Genomic DNA, 22675 nt, shown 5'->3' with positions numbered 1-22675 from the left:
CCTGATTTCACTCCTCAGTGGCCTAGCTCTAATTTTAAGATTGTGCTCATTGTTCTGGACTCCCCCTCCAGAGGAAACAGTTCCTCTGTATCTACTCTATCAAATCCTTTATCATCTTAAACACTTCAATTGGATCACCTCCTCAACCTTCTAAACTCAAGGGTATACAAGCCACGTTTATGCAACCTGTCCTCACAATTTAACCCTTTAAGCCCTGGTATCTTTCTGGTGAATCGGTGCTGTACCTCCTCCAAGGCCAATATATCCTTCCTGAGGTGCGGTGCCCAGAACTGAACTCGGTTCTCCAGATGGGGTCTGACCAAGGCTCTGTACAACTGAAGCATCACCTCCTCCCCTTTGAATTCCAGCCCCCCACCTTGAGATAAAGGCCAACATTCCATTAGCCTTTTTGATTGTTTTTTGTAACTAGCTTTTCGTGATTTGAAAACGTGGACACCTAAATCTCGTTGCTCCTCCACAATTCCTAGTCTCGCCATTGAGAAAATATTCCGATTTGTCTTTCTTGGATCCAAAGTGGACGACCTCACACTTCCGAACAACGATCAGCTGACTTACCATTGACCAAGAATTGAAAGTGCGAACGTACGAGATTGACTGCCAGGGAAAGACCAGCTGGGTCTATCAAGCCTGCCCCACATTATGATGGCTGGAGCACCATGATTAAACACTTCTCCCTTCTCCCCCCCCCCACCGCCATGTAATCTCCTGGGAGGGGCAAAAAAAAAAAGAAGGGCCGATGAGGGAAAAAGTACTCTGGAGAACCTACTCGGGTGATTGAAACCAGTCCTGGAGATCACATGGACCAAGTGTTATTTATAAGTGGGAGCTTCCTTGCCTGTATTCTATGGCTGAGTAACACACTGCACAGTGCAATTGCCGTGAGCCACTGGGAAAGTTAGGAGTTTAAAAAACCTGATTCAATCAGAATGCAGTAACTCAGCCTCAGTTCTATTTACCTCATGCTGAACTGTTTGCAGAAAAAAGACTTGCATTTCTATAGCCTCTTTCACAACCTCAGGACGCCACAAAGCGCTTTACAGCCAATGAAGTACTTTTGAAGTGTAGTCACTGTTGTAATGTAGGGAAGTGTTTAGATGGTTTAGTGCAATGCCGTCCAGGTGCCTGGGGCAATACCTACTCGTTTCCTGGACTGCTTCCTCCAAGCCTTTTCCTGTTCCTCGTCCCACCAGCCCTTGTTCACCATGTAGTGTCTGAGCCTGGAGATGGGATGGTCCTGCTTGTCCCAGTAATTCACTTCATCCACAGATCGATAGGCTGAGCTGTCATCGCTGGTACTGTGATGGCCGATCCTGGAGAGGTTCAGAACATAAAATTCTGCAATTAATCTCATCGCCTTGTTACAAACAAAAAAAAAATCCCCCTTCAGTTCTCCCCTCTCTTCTGAAGGCACGGACTCCTTGCTTGGGATACAGTTACATGGGCGTAGGTCAGCATCTGATATCAACCCCAGTGACTGTATGAGCCTTGACAGTGAGTGTCGGCAGGCTTTTTGACTGTGGGGCACATCACAGCTGAATCCATTCCTGTCCACGTGTGCTCCTTGCGGCTGGGTTCCTGGACCAGGAGTATGAACCCTGGCTGATTCTCACCTCTTCTGCTTACAGGACCACTGAGGCAAATTGTTGCGATCAGGCAGCTGGCCAGCTGAGATCAGCTAACAATGACAGCTTGGCTCAGTTGGTAACACTTTTGCCTTGAAGCTAGAAGGCTATGGGTTCAAGCCCCACTCCAGGACCTAAGTACAGAATCTAGGCTAACACTCCAGTGCAGTACCAAGGGAATGCTGCATTGTCACTGGTGCTGGGTCAATAGGCTGGCCATCCATCAGGCTTTGAACTCAACAGTCCAGATTCAGTATAGTCAACCAGTAAAAGAACGAACGAACTTGCATTCCTATAGCGTCTTTCACGACCTCAGGACGTCCCAAAGCGCTTTACAGCCAAAGAAGGCCAATTTTGATGGTATTAGACAGGAACTTTCAGAAGTTGATTGGGAGAGTCTGTTGGCAGGCAAAGGGACGTCTGGTAAGTGGGAGGCTTTCAAAAGTGTGTTAACCAGGGTTCAGGGTAAGCACATTCCTTATAAAGTGAAGGGCAAGGCTGGTAGAAGTAGGGAACCTTGGATGACTCGGGAGATTGAGGCCCTAGTCAAAAAGAAGAAGGAGGCATATGACATGCATAGACAGCTGGGATCAAGTGGATCCCTTGAAGAGTATAGAGATTGCCGGAGTAGAGTTAAGAGAGAAATCAGGAGGGCAAAAAGGGGACATGAGATTGCTTTGGCAGATAAGGCAAAGGAGAATCCAAAGAGCTTCTACAAGTACATAAAGGGCAAAAGAGTAACTAGGGAGAGAGTAGGGCCTCTTAAGGATCAACAAGGTCATCTATGTGCGGAACCACAAGAGATGGGTGAGATCCTGAATGAATATTTCACATTGGTATTTACGGTTGAGAAAGGCATGGATGTTAGGGAACTTGGGGAAATAAATAGTGATGTCTTGAGGAGTGTACATATTACAGAGAGGGAGGTGCTGGAAGTCTTAACGCGCATTAAGGTAGATAAATCTCCGGGACCTGATGAAATGTATCCCAGGACATTATGGGAGGTTAGGGAGGAAATTGCGGGTCCCCTAGCAGAGATATTTGAATCATCGACAGCCATAGGTGAGGTGCCTGAAGATTGGAGGGTAGCAAATGTTGTGCCTTTGTTTAAGAAGGGCGGCAGGGAAAAGTCTGGGAACTACAGACCAGTGAGCCTGACATCTGTAGTGGGTAAGTTGTTAGAGGGTATTCTGAGAGACAGGATCTACAGGCATTTGGAGAGGCAGGGACTGATTAGGAACAGTCAGCATGGTTTTGTGAGAGGAAAATCATGTCTCACGAATTTGATTGAGTTTTTTGAAGGGGTAACCAAGAAGATAGATGAGGGCTGTGCAGTAGACGTGGTCTACATGGACTTTAGCAAAGCCTTTGACAAGGTACCGCATGGTGGGTTGTTACGTAAGGTTAAATCTCACGGGATCCAAGGTGAGGTAGCCAATTGGATACAAAATTGGCTTGACGACAGAAGACAGAGGGTGGTTGTAGAGGGTTGTTTTTCAGACTGGAGGCCTGTGACCAGCGGTGTGCCTCAGGGATCGGTGCTGGGTCCGCTGTTATTTGTTATTTATATTAATGATTTGGATGAGAATTTAGGAGGAATGGTTAGTAAGTTTGCAGATGACACCAAGATTGGTGGCATTGTGGACAGTGAAGAAGGTTATCTAGGATTGCAACGGGATCTTGATAAATTGGGCCAGTGGGCCGATGAATGGCAGATGGAGTTTAATTTAGATAAATGTGAGGTGATGCATTTTGGTAGATCGAATCAGACCAGGACCTACTCCGTTAATGGTAAGGTGTTGGGGAGAGTTATAGAACAAAGAGATCTAGGAGTACAGGTTCATAGCTCCTTGAAAGTGGAGTCACAGGTGGATAGGGTGGTGAAGAAGGCATTCGGCATGCTTGGTTTCATTGGTCAGAACATTGAATACAGGAGTTGGGATGTCTTGTTGAAGTTGTACAAGACATTAGTAAGGCCACACTTGGAATACTGTGTACAGTTCTGGTCACCCTATTATAGAAAGGATATTATTAAACTAGAAAGAGCGCAGAAAAGATTTACTAGGATGCTACCGGGACTTGATGGTTTGACTTATAGGGAGAGGTTAGATAGACTGGGACTTTTTTCCCTGGAGAGTAGGAGGTTAAGGGGTGATCTTATAGAAGTCTATAAAATAATGAGTGGCATAGATAAGGTAGATAGTCAAAATCTTTCCCCAAAGGTAGGGGAGTCTATAACGAGGGGGCATAGATTTAAGGTGAGAGGGGAGAGATACAAAAGGGTCCAGAGGGGCAATTTTTTCACTCAAAGGGTGGTGAGTGTCTGGAACGAGCTGCCAGAGGCAGTAGTAGAGGCGGGTACAATTTTGTCTTTTAAAAAGCATTTGGACAGTTACATGGGTAAGATGGGTATAGAGGGATATGGGCCAAGTGCAGGCAATTGGGACTAGCTTAGTGGTATAAACTGGGCGACATGGACATGTTGGGCCGAAGGGCCTCTTTCCATGTTGTAAACTTCTATGATTCTATAAGTACTTTTGAAGTGTAGTCACTGTTGTAATTTATGCACAGCAAGCTCCCATAAACAGCAATAAGATAATGACAAGGTAATCTGTTTCAGTGATGTAGCTTTAGGGATAAATGTTGGCCAGGACACTGGGGAGAACTCCCCTGGTCTTCTTCGAAGAGTGCTGTGGGATCTTTCATATCCACGTGAGGGCGTAGACGGGACCTCGATTTAACATCTCGTCCGAAAGACGGCGCCTCCGACAGTGCAACACTCCCTCAGTGCTGCACTGGAGTGTCAGCCTGGATTTTGTGCTCAAGTCTTTGGAGTGGGACTGAAACCCACAACCTTCTGACTCAGAGGCGAGAGTGAGACCCACTGAGTCACAGCTGACACCTGTGAGAAATGACAGCTGGACAGAAGCGGTCTGGCTTTTCAAAGCTTCATCTTTACTAAAGCTGGTGAGCAGGTACAAAACAGATCCGATCGTTTTTCTTTATCGTACATGTGACAGCAGAGGATTGTGTCCATGTGCAAACGGGTCTGTTCTGGCTGGTATGAATCATTTAAAACAAAAAATGCTGCATCCCTGTCTGGTTTGGACTGGGCATGGTGCATTGGCTCAATTATGAGCAGGTTGCTGGGTGCTGTGTGACTGTTCTGCTTGGTGCAGTATTAACAGTTCATGGCTCTGTGACATTTCTAAAAGGGGACAAACCTGATTGATGTTTTTGAATGAATATTTGACGAGAAGATCAAGTTACTTATTCAACAAAGACAAATGGGACATCGAGACTCTAGAGAAGGAAAATTATTTCACACGTGAACATCTTGGCTCTTCAGCAACAAGGCCATGAATTATTGAGGACTGGAAGGGGGTAATTTTAACCAGAGCGTCTATTGACACCATTGTGACAGCCAATGAGTTGGAGGTGGAGCGGGGCGGGACTAATCTATTTTACAGCAAACAAAGTCTATTTACTCAGCAAACAGTCTGTTTAAACAACACACTATAGCAAACAGTCTATAGAGTCTATTTAAAAAGAGTCTCTACGAACTACAGCAAACAGGACTCATGACTGAAACTACAGCAACTTCTCCCGATAAAAGCAGGATTATTTCTCCAGCAAAATGCAGTAAGTGGAGGATAGTTACATAATACAAATTACATGCATAAAATCAATCCCAGTTACTTACAGCAGAAGTGATTGAGGGGGGAATTACCCAATCATCTCCATTCTGGCTGGGAATAATGGTGTCACTATTTGCAGCCAATTTTAACCCAAACCAGCCGGCAGGAAACTGGTGTGATCAGATCGGTCGGCTGTTATAGACGTCAATGGAAAGTAAAACCAGTGTAAAATGGGCGGCCGATCTGATCACACCAGTTTGAACCGAGCGGGTTAGGTTAAAATTATCCCCAACTCACAGCACCGTACTAGCCCACTGTCTCTGCCTCCTCTAGGGTCAGACCTAGCCCAGACCATGGGACTGAGATCTTTCCTTTTTTGTCTGCTGGATATAACAACAACTTGCATTTTTATAGCACTTTTAGTGTTGTGAAACGTCCCCAAGGTGCTTCACAAGAACAAAACAGACAAAAAAAATTTGACACCAAGCCAGAGAAGGGGATATTAGGACAGGTGACCAAAAACTTGGTCAAAGAGACAGGTTTTAAGGAGTGTCTTAAAGGAGGGGAGAGAGGTGGAGAGGTTTAGGGAGGGAATTCCAGAGCTTAGGGCACAGCCGCTAATGGCGGAGCGAAGGAACTTGGAGATGCACAAGAGGCCAGGATTAGAGGAACGCAGAGCTCTTGGAGGGTTGTAGGGCTGGAGGAGGTTACAGAGATAGGGAGGGGCGAGGCCATGGAGGGATTTGAACACGATGATGAGAATTTTAAATTTGAGACGTTGGTGGACCGGGAGCCACTGTAGGTCAGCAAGCACAGGGGTGATGGGTCAACTGGACTTGGTGCGAGTTAGGATACGGGCAGCAGAGTTTTGGATGAGCTTAAGTTTAACTTACTGCTCCAGTCAGTTCCCTCATTGTGGTGATTTACACAGAGTGACGTCTGAAGCATGACAGTCACTCACATAACTTTTGCCTAAACTAGCAAGTCCATGTGGCAATAGCACATATGGAGCCAAGACCAAATGTAAGAAATTGAGGCACATTGTAGAATATTACAAGTTCTGTACTAGGGGAAATGTGACCAGATTTTTTTGCCTCATTTCTTTAAAGCACAAGCTCCAGCTGAAGTTTTTTTGTAAGCGGGTGTAAACTGCATCGCCAGCTAGCTCAGACCAACCTCAGCAATTGCACAGTGGCAGCTGACAATGTCACAGTCTGAGGCTGGCGGTTGCTCTGGTCACATTAGAGAATGATGATGCTGCAGCATTGCTAAGCACAGAAAATGGTCAGAGAAATCGGTTTGCTGGGAAATGAGCCATGAGCAAACTGTGATTAGATCATCTACAAGGCTGTTTAGACGAGAAACCAGACGTGCAAGTGGTTTTAGACGATTTTTCTGCATGATGCGTGGGTGTGTGAGCTTCTGAATTAAACTTCTATTTATTACTGCACATGTGCATGTACTGCTGCGGTTCCTGTGTCTGCAGTAGGTGATTAGAGCCGAGACAGAGAAACCTATGACCACTCATGTAAAGTAACCTATGTATTCCTCACCACATCTCCTAGAAAACCACAGGGGAGAAAGAACCATCAAACTCAGTACTTCTGAAAACCCACTGAGCAACCCAGAATCATTGAACTGCTGGGTGGAAAAGGACAAAGAGAAGCACGAGTACCATTGTCAGATAATCTCTCTAGGTTTCTAGCTCTCTTTCATTCGGTCGGTCAGTCTCTCTCTCTCTCTCTCTCTCTCTCTCTCTCTACTTCCTACACAGTTACCTTACTAGAACAAAATAAACAAGATTAACTTTCAAAAGGAAATTGGATATATACTCGAAAAGGAAAAGTTTGCAGGGCTATGGGGAAAGAGCAGGGGAGTGGGGCTTATTGGATAGTTCTTTCAAAGAGCTGGCAAAGGCACGATGGGCCGAATGGCTTCCTTCTGTGCTGTATGATTCCATGATTACTTGCCTGAGAGATCATTTATGAAGTGATAATAGATTTGGAAAATGAAAGGTATGCAGCTTCTAGGAGTGGCCGTACTATCAGGAAATAATTCAAAAGAACCCAAAATTCCTGGTGACAGGATCACAATCTGAAAAAAGACATCTGTACTCTGTCCCCAGGATTATAGTTAACCCAGACTTCAGCCCTATTCAGTGTGAAGTTAACCCAGCCCTTCTGACTGGAAAATTGCCTCGCCTGGGGCTGCTGATGAGATGGACTAAACACTGCCTGTGAAAGGTTTAAACAACTTTGGGAAGAGTCTCGTCAATTGTTTGATGGGTGGAGTGTGACACTGAGTCATTACACCAGGAAGGTACCCGGAGTTAGCAACTCTCAGCAGGGGATGCTACAATTGGCCTCAGTGCCTGTGGGTTTGAGGGGGAACTTACTGGTTCATTTGGGGGTTAGTGAGTGTGTAGGGTCCATCGATGATGGCTCAGCTTCATATGAACAGTGCATTTATCAAGGGGAGTTGGATTACTTACAAAAAGGTAACAGAAACTTGCCTTCATATTGTGTCTTCAATGTAAACAACAGTTCCAAAGTGCCTCAAAAAATATGGAGTGAGGAAGTAGTCACTGAATGAGGGAGGGAGAGATTGGGAGACGTGACTGACTGCTTGATTAAAGAGATGGATTTTGAAAAGGCTTTTAAAAGGTGGAGAGAGAAGCGGAGAGGTGGAGAAGTTTAAGGAGTCAGTTCCAGAGAGAAAGACCAAGGCAGCTGGAAGCTTGTCTACCCAGGGTGGGTGAAAGGAGAAGGCTAAAGTCAGAGGAATGGAGTGTTTTTTGTGTGGGTTAGAGATAGAGTGGGGCAAGGCCAGGGAGAGATTTATTGCTGAGGAAATGGATTTTAAATTTAATGACCTCTCCGTCCTCGGCCTCCTACACTGTTCCAATGAAGCTCAACAGAAGCTCGAGGAACAGCATCTCATCTTTCGATTAGGCACTTTACAACCTTCCGCATTCAACACTAATTTCAATAACCACTGCTCCCACTTTCTCAGACAGCAGGTGCTGGTTATGGTTCTGCTGTTGCCATTTACACCTCCTCTAGACCCATCTTTTGTTTCTTTATTGTACCATTACCACCCCCCTTTTGCCTTGCACCATCATTCCTTTGGTCATTTAATCACTCTTGCCCTCCACCCTATCGCTTTTCCCTGGCTCTGTAAATTGACCTGAAACGTTAACTCTGATCCTTTCTTCATAGATGCTGCCTCACTTGCTGAGCTTCTCCAGCATTTTCTGTTATACAACCCAGGGATGTAACAACAGTATGTCCTTGTGATCTGTTCTGGATATTTGTATCCGACACGCTCTGCTTCTTCAGTGTTTGTGAAGGCAGACTGAGCATAGGCTTGGTGAGACGCGAGGCCAGATGTGAACTGTTATGGTGCTTTATGCAAAGTTCCAATTCCTGTACGTAAACAAAATAAGGAACTCAAATAATGGGGACTATCTTACTCGCATTTTCAGAATGATCAGACTTTCTCTACAACTAGAATCATAGAAAGGTTACAGCACGGAAGGAGGTTATTCGGCCCATCAAGTCTGTGCCGGTTCTATGCATGAGCAATCCAGCTACTTCCACTCCCCCGCCCTATCCCCGTAGCCATGCAAATTTTTTTCTTTCACTACTTATCCAGTTCCCTTTTAAGGCCACGATTGAATCTGCCTCCACCACCCCCTCGGGCAATGCATTCCAAATCGTAACCACTCGCTGTGTAAAAATGTTTTCCTCATATCATCTTTGGTTCTTTTACCAATCATCTTAAATCTATGTCCTATGGTTCTTGACCCGTCCGTTAATGGGAACAATTTCTCTCTATCTACTCTGTCTAGATCCTTCATGATTTTGAATACCTTTGTCAAATCTCCTCTCTACCTCCTCTGTTCCAGCTTCTCCAGTCTATCCACGTAACCAATCCCTGGAATCATTCATAGGAATATAGGAACAGGAGTAGGCCATTCAGCCCCTCGAGCCCGCTCCGCCATTTGATAAGATCATGGCTGATCTGTGATCTAACTCCATATACCTGCCTTTGGCCCATATCCCTTAATACCTTTGGTTGGCAAAAAGCTATCTATCTCAGATTTAAAATTAGCAATTGAGCTAGCATCAATTGCCATTTGCGGAAGAGAGTTCCAAACTTCTACCACCCTTTGTGTGTAGAAGTGTTTTCGAATCTCACTCCTGAAAGGTCTGGCTCTAATTTTTAGACTGTGCCCCCTACTCCTAGAATCCCCAACCAGCGGAAATAGTTTCTCTCTATCCACCCTATCTGTTCCCCTTAATATCTTATAAACTTCGATCAGATCACTCCGTAACCATCTAAACTCTAGAGAATACAACCCCAATTTGTGTAATCTCTCCTCGTAACTTAACCCTTGAAGTCCGGGTATCATTCTAGTAAACCTACGCTGCATTCCAAGGCCAATATGTCCGTCCGAAGGTGCGGTGCCCAGAACTGCTCACAGTACTCCAGGTGCGGTCTAATCAGGGTTTTGTATAGCTGCAGCATAACTTCTGCCCCCTTGTACTCTAATCCTCTAGATATAAAGTCTTATTGATTATTTTCTGCACCTGTTCATGACACTTCAATGATCTATGTACCTGAACCCCTAAGTCCCTTTGGACATCCACTGTTTTTAACTTTTTACCATTTAGAAAGTACCCTGTTATATCCTTTTTTGGTCCAAAATGGATGACCTCACATTTGTCTACATTGAATTCCATTTGCCACAGTTTTGCCCATTCACCTAATCTATCAATATCCCTTTGTAATTTTATGTTTTCACCTACACTGCTTACAATGTCACCAATCTTTGTCATCGGCAACTTAGATATGAGACTTTCTATGCCTTCATCTAAGTCGTTAATAAATATTGTGAATAATTGAGGCCCCAAGACAGATCCATGCGGGACTCCACGAGTCACATCCTGCCAACGTAAGTACCTACCCATTATCCCTACTCTCTGTTGGGTTTCGCTCAGCCAACTTCCTAACCAAGTCCATACTTTTCCCTCGATTCCATGGGCTTCTATCTTAGCTAACAGTCTCTTATGTGGGACTTTATCAAATAACTTCTGGAAGTCCATATAAATAACATCCATTGACATTCCTCTGTCAACTACTTTAGTCACCTCTTCAAAAAATTCAATCAGGGTTGTCAGGCACGACCTACCTTTCACAAATCCATGCTGGCCCTCTCTGATTAACTGAAAATTTTCAAGGTGTTCAGTCACCCTATCCTTAATTATAGACTCCAGCATTTTCCCCACAACAGATGTTAGGCTAACTGGTCTATAATTCCCTGGTTTCCCTCTCTCTCCTTTCTTAAAAAGCAGAGTGACAAGTGCAATTTTCCAATCTAGAGGGATGGTTCCTGAATCTAGAGAACTTTGAAAGATTATAGTTAAGGCATCTGCAATCTGCTCACCTACTTCCTTTAAAATCCTGGGATGGAAACCATCGGGTCCTGGGGATTTGTCACTCTTTAGTGCTATTATTTTCTTCATTACTGTTGTTTTACTTATGTTAATTTTATTGAGTCGCTGTCCCCGATTCAATATTAATTTTCTTAGGATTTCCGGCATGCTATCCTCTTTTTCTACTGTAAATACTGACGCAAAGTAATTATTCAACATGTCTGCCATTTCCCCATTGTCAATGACAATATCCCCACTTTCAGTTTTTAAGGGGCCAACACTGCTCCTGCCCACCCTCTTTTTCCTAATATAACTATAAAAGTTCTTCTTATTGGTTTTGATATCCCTTGCAAGTATCTTTTCATATTCTCTTTTTGTAGCTTTTACTATCTGTTTGTGACCCTTTGTTGATCTTTGTATCTTTCCCATTCGCCAGGATCTGTGCCATTTTTTGCCTTTTTGTATGCCCTTTCCTTATGTCTTATACTGTCCCTTACCTCCTAAGTTGTCCATAGCTGTTTTTTTTGGCAAGTAGAGTTCTTGCCCCTCAGGGGTATAAACCGGTTCTGTATCACGTTAAATATTTCCTTAAACATTTCCCACTGATCATCAGTCGTTTTACCCATTAACAGATTTGCCCAGTTTACTGTGGACAGTCTGTCTCATCCCATTGAAGTTGGCCTTACCCAAGTCTAGAATCTTAGTGGTTGATTCACTTTTTTCCCTTGAACTCGATCATGTTATGATCGCTATTGGATAGATGTTCACGCACAGTTAAGCTGTTAACTAAATCTGGTTCATTACTCATTACTAAATCTAGTATGGCTTGCCCCCTTGTTGCCTCTAGGACATACTGCTGTAGAAAACTATCCCGGACACACTCAAGAAATTCATTACCTTTCTGACAGTTGCTAGTCTGCTTTTCCCAATCTATGTGAAGGTTAAAGTCCCCCATTAAGACCACTATGCCTTTGTTAGATGCTTGTCTAATCTCTGCATTTATACAATCCAGCACTTCAGAGCTGTTGCCAGGAGTCCTATACACAACTCCCACTATAGTCTTAGATCCTTTCCTATTTCTCAATTCAACCCATAAGGTCTCTGTTGTCTGCTTACCTCTCGTTATATCCTCCTTTATCATTGAAGTGATTTCATCTCTAATCACAAAGGCTACTCCTCCCCCTCTTCCATTTTCCCTATCTCTCCTGTAGACCTTATAACCTGGTATAATTAGTTCCCAATCCTGACCATCTTGCAGCCATGTCTCAGTAATAGCTATCATGTCATACCCTCCAATTTAAATTTGTGCCTGTAGTTCATTTAATTTATTCCTTATACTCCGTGCATTTGTATATAGAACTCTTAGTTGGGCCACACACCCTAGCCTGACCTTCAGCTTTGATGCTGGGTTAATCGCTTTACACCTTCTAGTTTTCACTTTATCTGTAGTGCCTAAAGTACACTCTCTTTCTGCTGCTATACGCTTTTCCCTTTCACTTGTTCTTGAACAACTATTTGTACAATTTGTATTGTAAATTTCCCTTGGGTCCTACCCTCTCTTGCTGCTTTCAACTTTACTCTCTTCTGCCTCCCCGCTCAGGTGCTCATCCCCCTGCCACTCTAATTTAAACCAGTAAATCTCTTCTGCACCTTCTCTAAGACCTTCACATCTTTCCTGAAGTGCGGTGCCCAGAATTGGACACAATATTCAGTTGTGGCCGAACCAGTGTTTCATAAAGATTCATCATGACTCTATGCCTCTTTATAAAGCCCAGGCTCCCATGTGTTTTTTTAACTGCTTTCTCAACCTGCCCTACCACCTTCAACAATTTGTGCACATATACCCCCAGATCTCTCTGTTCCTGTACCCCTTTTAGAATTGTGCCTTCTCGTTTATATTGCCTCTCCTCGTTCTTGCTTCCGGAATGTATCACTTTGCATTTTTCTGTGTTAAATTTCTTCTGCCACGTATCCGCCCATGCCACCAGCCTGTCTATATCCTCTTGAAGTCGATCACTATCCTCCTCACTGTTTACTACCCTTCCAAGTTTTGTGGTCATCTGCAAATTTTGAAATTGTGCCCTGTATACCCAAGTCCAAGTCATTAATATATATGAAGAAAAGCAGTGGTCCCAGCACTGACCCCTGGAGAACACCACTGTACACCTCCCTCCAGTCCAAAAAACAACTGTTCACCATTACTCTCTGTTTCCTGTCCCTTAGCCAATTCTGTATCCACGTTACTACTTCCCCTTTTATTCCATGGGCCGCAGTCTTGATGATAAGCCTATCGTGCAACACTTTATCAAATGCCATTTGAAAGTCCATATACACATCAACTGCATTGCCCTCATCTACCCTCTCTGTTACCTCATCAAAAAACTCTATCAGGTTAGTTAAATATTATTTGCCTTTAACATATTCGTGCTGGCTTTCCCTAATCAATCCACCCTCATCCAAGTGACTGTTAATTCTGTCCCGGATTATTGTTTCTAAAAGTTTCCCCACCATTGAGGTTAAACTGACTGGCCTATAGTTGCTGGGTTTATCCTTACACCCTTTTTTGAACAAGGGTGCAACATTTGCAATTCTCCAGTCCTCTGGCACCACCCTCGTATCTACGGATGTTTGGAAGATTATGGCCAGTACCTCCGCAATTTCCATCCTTATTTCCCTCAGCAACCTAGGATGCATCCCATCCGGACCGGATGACTTATCTACTGGCTATAAAAAACTGAAACCCTCCATTTTGGCCTCCAGCCTAGGGCAGAACCTCCTTCCCCAGCAGTCTGCTATTTCTTCTCAAGTCAAACTGACACCGTGTCAGCTTTCAGTCAAAGTGACTGCACTCTGCTCCGTATCCAACAGCAGAATTAATGAGCCTAGCTTAGCAATGACTCCTACTGAGTTCGAATGAATAGTTGCAGCAGCAATAAGTGTGAATGATCATTAGAATATTACGGTGTCATTGTTTTAAGCACATTGGTTCAGACACTCTGTCTATATCTTAATATATATGGCACAATCCTGCTGGCCTGAAAGCCAAGATTAGCTCACCGACAGCATTTTTAACATATTATACCAAGGTCCTCTGTGGCGAGGTGGTCAGAAATCCCAAAACATGACAAAGACCCTCCAATTTGCCCTCATTTTGTGAGTGACACCCTCACATCTGTAATATATTAAATATATTAATTCTCTCTATTACACTCTGTCATTATCTGTGGTTCTCCCTCTTTATTGTTGGCTCTCTCTCTGTCCGTGTTTTTCTTTGGCTTTCTTTCTCTCTCTCTCTCTCTCTCTCTCTCTCTCTGTATCTGCGGTTCTCTCTCTCTATCTGCGGTTCTCTCTCTCTATCTGCGGTTCTCTCTCTCTATCTGCGGTTCTCTCTCTCTTTTGTTTTCTCTGTCTCTGCGTATCTTTGATTCTCTCGCTTTATCCCTTTTGTTCTCTCTCTCTCTCTCTGCTGTGTTTCTCTCTTTCTGTCTCTGTGGTTCTATCTCTCCTTCATAGAAATAACAGCAAAAGGAGAAGGCCATTCAGCCCATCATGCCTATGCTAGCTCAGGAACAGTGCACTCTAATTTCATTTTCCCTAACCTTTTGCCTATATTCTTCCTTTTCAAATACTTATTGAATTGTTACCGTCTGTACCTCAATAGCAACTTGCATTTTCTAAAAACCCGGAGTGTGAAAACATTTCTTCCAACTACCCCCACCTTGTTACCAATTTACCAACCAGTTGGAACAATATTTCACTATTAATCCTCTCAAAAGCTTTCATAATTTTATTAAGTTTGCTTAAACTTCACTGTTCAAGTGGAGAAGCCCCAATTTTTCAAGCCTTTCTTCATAACTATAGTCATTCTAGTGAATCTTTGCTGTTCCCTTTCCTTGGCTCTAATATCCTGCCACATTGTGGTGCCCAGACCTGCATGCAATACTCCAACTGCGGCCTAAACAATGTCTTGTTTAACCTCAAATTCAACCTCACTTCCTTGTTAGAAAAACATGAAGTGTTGAAATTATGAGCAGGTCTGTCGGCATCTGTAAAGAGAAGCCAGCCAACCTTTTGGGTGCGGACTCCTCAGAACTGAAAACTGAAAGATAAACAAGCCTCTTTTATAAGAGAAAAAAAAAGGGAAGGCAGGGGAGGGGATAAAAGAGACGGCAGATACTTCAATTCGTTTCTCCACTCTCGTTCACTCCAATCTCTCTGAATTTGCAGCTCTCCGTTAAAGTGCCACCGCTATCAAACCTGCAGTCGCTGCCGCTGTTGGTTGATGGAAGGATATTTACCTGGCTGCGGCTGAACATTCACTATCTCTCTCTCTGGACAATGACCCCCATTACAGTCAGCCAGGGCTCAGTGGGTAGCGCTCTCACCTCTGACTCAGAAGGTCATGGGTTCAAGCCCCACTCCAGGAATTCTGCACATAATCCAGGCTGACACCTCATGCGGTACTGAGGGAGTGCTGCACTGTCGGAGGTGCCGCCTTTGAGATGAGACATTAAATCAAGGCCCCGTCTGCCCTCTCAGGTGGACATAAAAGATTCCACGGCACTATTTCGAAGAAGAGCAGGGGAGTTCTCCCCGGTGTCCTAGCCAACATTTATCCTTCAACCAACACCATCAGATCAGATTATTTGGTAATTTATTTTATTGCTCCTTGTGGAACCTTGCTTTGCGCAAATTGGCTGCTGCGTTTCCTACATTACAACAGTGACTGTACTTCAAAAATAATTTATCGGCTGTGAAATGCTTTGAGGCGTCTGGAGGTTGTAAAAGGCACTATATAAAAAGGAACAACTTGCATTTATGTAGCACTATCCCTGTCTGTGTTTCACCCCCTCTCTGACAGTCCCCGTGTTTCACCCCCTCTCTGACAGTCCCCGTGTTTCACCCCCTCTCTGACAGTCCCCGTGTTTCACCCCACCTCTGAGTGTCCCTCTGGTCCCCTCCTCTGTCTCATTCAAGTAACAGCCAGATGCTGTAATGGGGAGACAGTAGGGTTGGTATTCTAGGAGAATAAGGCCAAATGGGCTGAAAAATCCTCTTCACTTCAACTAATCTTGTGAAATGGATCAATTCAGGGTTGACTGGAACCCGCAGTAACAGAATCCCTTTCAACGGCCACCAAAGACTCCCCTTGGTGGTCCTGTCTTAGTTATAGGGCTGTAATTAGCCCAGCCAGTGGGGGGGTGGGTCTAGCCAGTAATCAGTCAGTGGGACCTGTTAAGTAAAGTTAGTAGCGTCTGCTAACTAGATTCATTAACAGACATTATGTACGTCAGCCTCCTGTGTAGGTACCTGTACGTCATGGCCTCAATGAGGAAGGGCTGGTTTTCTGCCACTGCTCTGCGTCGTGCCTCTTTGGTAGCGTTATAAACAGCAAACACATCATTCCCATCCACTCTGATCGATATTATCCCATAACCGGGGCCTCTGGCAGCTGTTGGGACAGAGAGAAGGCATTAAACAATGCAGTCGGCCCCCGAGGGATCCAGATGATCTGTTCTAATGGTTTAGCCCCGATTTTAACTTACCCAACCTGGTAGGAACAGGTCTGGTCGGACGCCCCATTTACACTTCACCGACTTCAATACGAGCTTAAAATCGGGCGAGACGTAAAATGGGCGCCCGCCCCACCCCCGCCCGGCGGGGAAGGTGAAGATCGAGGCTTTTGATTCTTCAAGCAACTCACACAATTTATTCTTTTCTCCCCTGAAATGTGAACATGTCATTTTCTTTTCAGATACTGACTGACCCTCTGTGTATTTCCCAGTTAACTTCATATTTCCAGCACTCTCAGTCTGTCTTTCTTTTTATCTCCATGCTGGTTTCTTTATTCTACAGGAAATAACCTATTGAAAAACTCAGTGCTCCCAATACCATCGCCCCTGTGCTGCGCTCCCAATACCATCGCCCCTGTACTGCGCTCCCAACACCTACCGATACCATCGCCCCTGTACTGCGTTCCCCATATCATCGCTCCTGTACTGCACTCCCCATACCTCCCAATAGCATCGCCTCTGTACTGCACTCCCAATACCTACAGATAAGATCGCCCCTGTACTGCGCTCCCAATACCATCGCCCCTGTACTGTGCTCCCAACACCTACCGATACCATCGCCCCTGTACTGCGTTCCCCATATCATCGCTCCTGTACTGCACTCCCCATACCTCCCAATACCATCGCCCCTGTACTGCGCTCCCAATACCTAACGACACCATCACCCCTGTACTGTGCTCCCAATACCTACTGCTACCATCATCCCTGTACTGCACTCCCGATACCATCGCCCCGTATTAAACTCCCAATACCATTGCCCCTGTACTGCGCTCCCTATACCGTCACCCCTATACTGCGCACCCTATACCATCGCCTCTGTACTGCGCACCCATCACCCCTGTACTATGCTCCCAATACCATCTCCTTTGCACTGCGCTCCCAATACCATCGCCCCTGTACAGAACTCCCAAAACCTACCGATATCATCTCCTATGCACTGTGCTCCCAATACCTACCGAAACCATCGCCCCTGTACTGCGCTCCCGATGTCATTGCCCCTGTACTACGCTCCCTATACCGTCGCCCCTATATTGCGCACCCTATACCATCGCCTCTGTACTGCGCACCCATCACCCCTGTACTGTGCTCCCAATACCATCTCCTCTGCCCTGGGCTCCAAATATCATCGCCCCTGTACTGTGCTCCCAAAACCTACCAATACCGTCGCCCCTGTACTGTGCTCCCAAAACCTACCAATACCATCGCCCCTGTACTGCGTTCCCAGTATCATCACCCCTGTACTGCGCTCCCAAAACCTACCAATACCATCACCCCTGTACTGCGCGCCCAAAACCTACCAATACCATCGCCCCTGTACTGCGTTCCCAGTATCATCACCCCTGTACTGTGCTCCCAAAACCTACCGATACCATCGCCCCTGTACTGCGCGCCCAAAACCTACCAATACCATCGCCCCTCTACTGCGCTCCCAATACCATCGCCCCTCTACTGCGCTCCCAATACCATCGCCCCTCTACTGCGCTCCCAATACCATCGCCCCTCTACTGCGCTCCCAATACCATCGCCCCTCTACTGCGCTCCCAATACCATCGCCCCTCTACTGCGCTCCCAATACCATCGCCCCTCTACTGCGCTCCCAATGCCATCGCCCCTGTACCACGCTCCCAATACCATCGCCCCTGTACCGCGCTCCCAATACCATCGCCCCTGTACTGCGCTCCCAATACCATCGCCCCTGTACCACGCTCCCAATGCCATCGCCCCTGTACCATGCTCCCAATACCATCGCCCCTGTACCGCGCTCCCAATACCATCGCCCCTGTACTGCGCTCCCAATACCATCGCCCCTGTACTGCGCTCCCAATACCTACCGATACCATCTCCTCTGTACTGCTCGTGTGTTGGCGTTGAGATTGCGTAGCCATTGTTCCTGCAGAAGAATATGATGGGACATTCTAGGGTGGCTGAAAAATTAAAACCAGCGTGAGCGTCCCCTTCACTTGCAGCACCCTCTCCGAAGTAGCAGATGACCGCACGGTCCTCCTGGCCAATTTTGTAGGCGTATGCAGCCCCAACAGCTGGAAGCAGAAAGCAGGCAGTGTGTCAGAGAATTCATTGCATGGCTCAGACCAAAAATTCAAATGGGGTGGGGTGGGGGGGGAACTGACTGTGCCATTAAGTGGAGGGAGGGAACGACATCAGTGCGGGTGGATCAATCACCCCTTGGGCTGGCTTTCTGTGGGCCCCCCTGTGTACAACAGCACTAGCACGGCCCTAGGGAGCAGGAAGGGGGCATGGCACAGGCAAATCCAACTGCAGAATGGAGAGAAAATAGATTTACAAAGGCAGTGTGTCGCCCTCACCAACACAAGATATAGAGTATGAGTGTGTCGGGCTGGCTGAGGATACACCCTGGCGGGGGTGGGGGAGGGAGGAGGGGAGAGGAGGGAGAAGAGAAAGAGGGGGCGCTGTACTCTGGGTGGTGGGGTAGACGTTCTGCAGCCCACTTAGCAGCTTCTGGTTTGTAACTTAAAAGCTCTACTGGCATCTAGTGGCCAAACGCCAGTAAAAAATTTGTTCCAATAAGAAAGCGTGGGGAGAACCAAGGGGGTAATTTTAACCTAACCCGCAGGGGGGGAAACTGACGGCATTAGATCGGTCGCCCATTTTACACCCTGCCCAATTTTACTTTCCACTCTCACTGTCCAACTTCACACACAAAGGCAGGCCCCTTGGATGAGACACCAAAATCAGCTTGTGCCCGAGGATCAGGCCACGGGGGAGGCCAGGGAGGAACGTTGGTGGGGCAGAAACAGAAGTGGGTGAGGAGAGGGGCGAGGCGGAGGAGAGGGGCGAGGCGGAGGAGGGGGCGAGGCGGAGGAGGAGGCGAGGCGGAGGAGGAGGCGAGGCGGAGGAGGAGGCGAGGCGGAGGGGGGGCGAGAGGGTGAGGCGGAGGAGGGGGCGAGAGGGTGAGGTGGAGGAGGGGGCGAGAGCAGGAGGCAGAGAGAGGAGGAGGAGGGAGGGAGAGAGGAGGAGGAGGAGGAGGGAGCGAGGAGGAGGAGGAGGAGGGAGCGAGGAGGAGGAGGAGGAGGGAGCGAGGAGGAGGAGGAGGAGGAGGAGGGAGAGAGGAGGAGGTGGAGGAGGAGGGAGAGAGAGGAGGAGGAGGAGGAGGAGGAGGGAGAGGAGGAGGAGGAGGAGGAGGAGGGAGAGAGAGGAGGAGGAGGAGGGAGAGAGAGGAGGAGGAGGAGGGAGAGAGAGGAGGAGGAGGGGGAGAGAGGAGGAGGAGGGGGAGAGAGGAGGAGGAGGGGGAGAGAGGAGGAGGAGGGGGAGAGAGGAGGAGGAGGGGGAGAGAGGAGGAGAAGAGAAGGAGGAGGAGGAGGGGGGAGAGAGAGAGAGGAGGAGGGGGGAGAGAGAGAGAGGAGGAGGGGGGAGAGAGAGAGAGGAGGAGGGGGGAGAGAGAGAGAGGAGGAGGGGGGAGAGAGAGAGAGGAGGAGGGGGGAGAGAGAGAGAGGAGGAGGGGGGAGAGAGAGAGAGGAGGAGGGGGGAGAGAGAGAGAGGAGGAGGGGGGAGAGAGAGAGAGGAGGAGGGGGGAGAGAGAGAGAGGAGGAGGGGGGAGAGAGAGAGAGGAGGAGGGGGGAGAGAGAGAGAGGAGGAGGGGGGAGAGAGAGAGAGGAGGAGGGGGGAGAGAGAGAGAGGAGGAGGGGGGAGAGAGAGAGAGGAGGAGGGGGGAGGGAGAGAGAGGAGGAGGGGGGGGGGGAGAGAGAGAGGAGGAGGGGGGAGAGAGAGAGAGGAGGAGGGGGGAGAGAGAGAGAGGAGGAGGGGGGGGAGAGAGAGAGAGGAGGAGGGGGGAGAGAGAGAGAGGAGGAGGGGGGAGAGAGAGAGAGGAGGAGGGGGGAGAGAGAGAGAGGAGGAGGGGGGAGAGAGAGAGAGGAGGAGGGGGGAGAGAGAGAGAGGAGGAGGGGGGAGAGAGAGAGAGGAGGAGGGGGGAGAGAGAGAGAGGAGGGGGGGGAGAGAGAGAGAGGAGGGGGGGGAGAGAGAGAGAGGAGGGGGGGGAGAGAGAGAGAGGAGGGGGGGAGAGAGAGAGAGGAGGAGGGGGGAGAGAGAGAGAGGAGGAGGGGGGAGAGAGAGAGAGGAGGAGGGGGGAGAGAGAGAGAGGAGGAGGGGGGAGAGAGAGAGAGGAGGAGGGGGGAGAGAGAGAGAGGAGGAGGGGGGAGAGAGAGAGAGGAGGAGGGGGGAGAGAGAGAGAGGAGGAGGGGGGAGAGAGAGAGAGGAGGAGGGGGGAGAGAGAGAGAGGAGGAGGGGGGAGAGAGAGAGAGGAGGAGGGGGGAGAGAGAGAGAGGAGGAGGGGGGAGAGAGAGAGAGGAGGAGGGGGGAGAGAGAGAGAGGAGGAGGGGGGAGAGAGAGAGAGGAGGAGGGGGGAGAGAGAGAGAGGAGGAGGGGGGGAGAGAGAGAGAGGAGGAGGGGCGAGAGAGAGAGAGGAGGAGGGGGGAGAGAGAGAGAGGAGGAGGGGGGAGAGAGAGAGAGGAGGAGGGGGGAGAGAGAGAGGAGGAGGGGGGAGAGAGAGAGGAGGAGGGGGGAGAGAGAGAGGAGGAGGGGGGAGAGAGAGAGGAGGAGGGGGGAGAGAGAGAGGAGGAGGGGGGAGAGAGAGAGGAGGAGGGGGAGAGAGAGAGGAGGAGGGGGGAGAGAGAGAGGAGGAGGTGGGAGAGAGAGAGGAGGAGGGGGGAGAGAGAGAGGAGGAGGAGGAGGAGGGAGAGGAGGAGGAGGGAGGAGTGAGGAGGGAGGAGGAATCATGGAATTATAGAATGGTTACAGCATGGAAGGAGACCATTCGGTCCGTCGAGTCCATGGCGGCTCTCTACTAGAGCAATCCAGCTAGTCCCACTCCCCTGCCCTATCCCTGTAGCTATGATAATTTTTTTCCTTCAAGTACTTATCCAGTTCCCTTTTGAAAGCCATGATTGAATCTGCCTCCTCCACCTCCTCGGGCAGTGCATTCCAGATCATAATAACTTGCCAAACACCTTAAATCTATGCCCTCTGGTTCTTGACTCTTCCGACAATGGGAACAGTTTCTCTCTATCTACTCTGTCTAAACCCTTCATGATTTTGAATACCTCCATCAAATCTCCTCTCAACCTTCTCTGCTCTAAGGAGAACAACCCCAGCTTCTCCAGTCTATCCATGTAACTAAAGTCCCTCATCCCTGGAATCATTCTAGTAAATCTCTTCTGCACTCTCTCTAAGGCCTTCACATCCTTCCTAAAATGCGGAGCCCAGAAGTGGACACAATACTCCAGTTGTGGCTGAGCCAGTCCTTTATAAGGGTTCATCAAAACCTTCTTGCTTTTGCACTCTATGCCTCTATTTATAAAGCCCAGGATCCCGTATGCTTTTTTAACTGCTTTCTCAAACTGCCCTGCCACCTTCAACGATTTGTGCCCCAGATCTCTCTGTTCCTGTACCCCTTTTAGAACTGTGCCCTTTAGTTTATATTGCCTCTCCTTGTTCTTCCTACTTTCACAACTTTCTGCGTTAAATTTCATCTGCCATGTGTCCGCCCATTCCACCAGCCTGTCTGTGTCCTCTTGAAGTCTATCACTATCCTCCTCACTGTTCACTACCCTTCCAAGTTTTGTGTCATCTGCAAATTTTGAAATTGTGCCCTGTACACCCAAGTCCAAGTCATTAATATATATCAAATAAAGCAGTGGTCCTAGTACCGACCCCTGGGGAACACCACTGTACACCTCCCTCCAGTCTGAAAAACAACCGTTCACCACTACTCTGTTTCCTGTCACTTAGCCAATTTTGTATCGATGCTGCCACTGCCCCTTTTATTCCATGGGCTTCAACTATGATGACAAACCTATTATGTGGCACTTTATCAAACGCCTTTTGGAAGTCCGTATACACCACATCAACCGCATTGCCCTCATCTACCCTCTCTGTTACCTCATCAAAAAACTCTATCAAGTTAATTAAACATGATTTGCCTTTAACAAATCCGTGCTGTCTTTCCTTTATTAATCCACACTTGTCCAAGTGACTGTTAATTTTGTCCTGGATTATTGTTTCTAAAAGTTTCCCCACTACCAAGATTAAAATGACTGGCCTGTAGTTGCTGGGTTTATCCTTACAACCTTTTTTGAACAAAGCTGGAACATTTGCAATTCTCCAGTCCTCTGGAACCACATCTAAGGAGGATTGGAAGATTATGGCCAGCACCTCTGCAACCCTTACTTCCCTCAGCAACCTAGGATGCATCCCATCCGGACAGGGTGACCTATCTACTTTAAGTACAGCCAGCCTTTCTAATATCTCCTCTATCAATTTTTAGCCCATCCAGTGTCTCAACTACCTCTTCATTTACTGTGAAGGAGGGAGAGAGCAGGAGGAGGAGGAGGGAGAGAGAGGAGGAGGAG

The 22675-nt window shown here is 47.5% G+C and overlaps 1 protein-coding gene across 1 annotated transcript in view; it reads right to left on the bottom strand.

The window, feature by feature from the left end:
* The window catches only part of bckdha (branched chain keto acid dehydrogenase E1 subunit alpha), a 40579-nt gene that overhangs the window by 8324 nt on the left and 9580 nt on the right, over window positions 1-22675 (bottom strand). Inside the window, exons 6-8 of the mRNA XM_067975047.1 lie at window positions 18125-18331; window positions 16030-16171; window positions 1160-1331 (exon numbers count right to left, since the gene is read on the bottom strand). Of these exons, the coding sequence (XP_067831148.1) occupies window positions 1160-1331; window positions 16030-16171; window positions 18125-18331 (521 nt within the window). The remainder of the gene's footprint in view (window positions 1-1159; window positions 1332-16029; window positions 16172-18124; window positions 18332-22675) is intronic.

The sequence above is a fragment of the Heptranchias perlo genome, chromosome 41 (assembly GCF_035084215.1).
Source record: "Heptranchias perlo isolate sHepPer1 chromosome 41, sHepPer1.hap1, whole genome shotgun sequence".
NCBI lineage: Eukaryota > Metazoa > Chordata > Chondrichthyes > Hexanchiformes > Hexanchidae > Heptranchias > Heptranchias perlo.
This window is presented reverse-complemented; position numbering and strand designations above follow the sequence as displayed.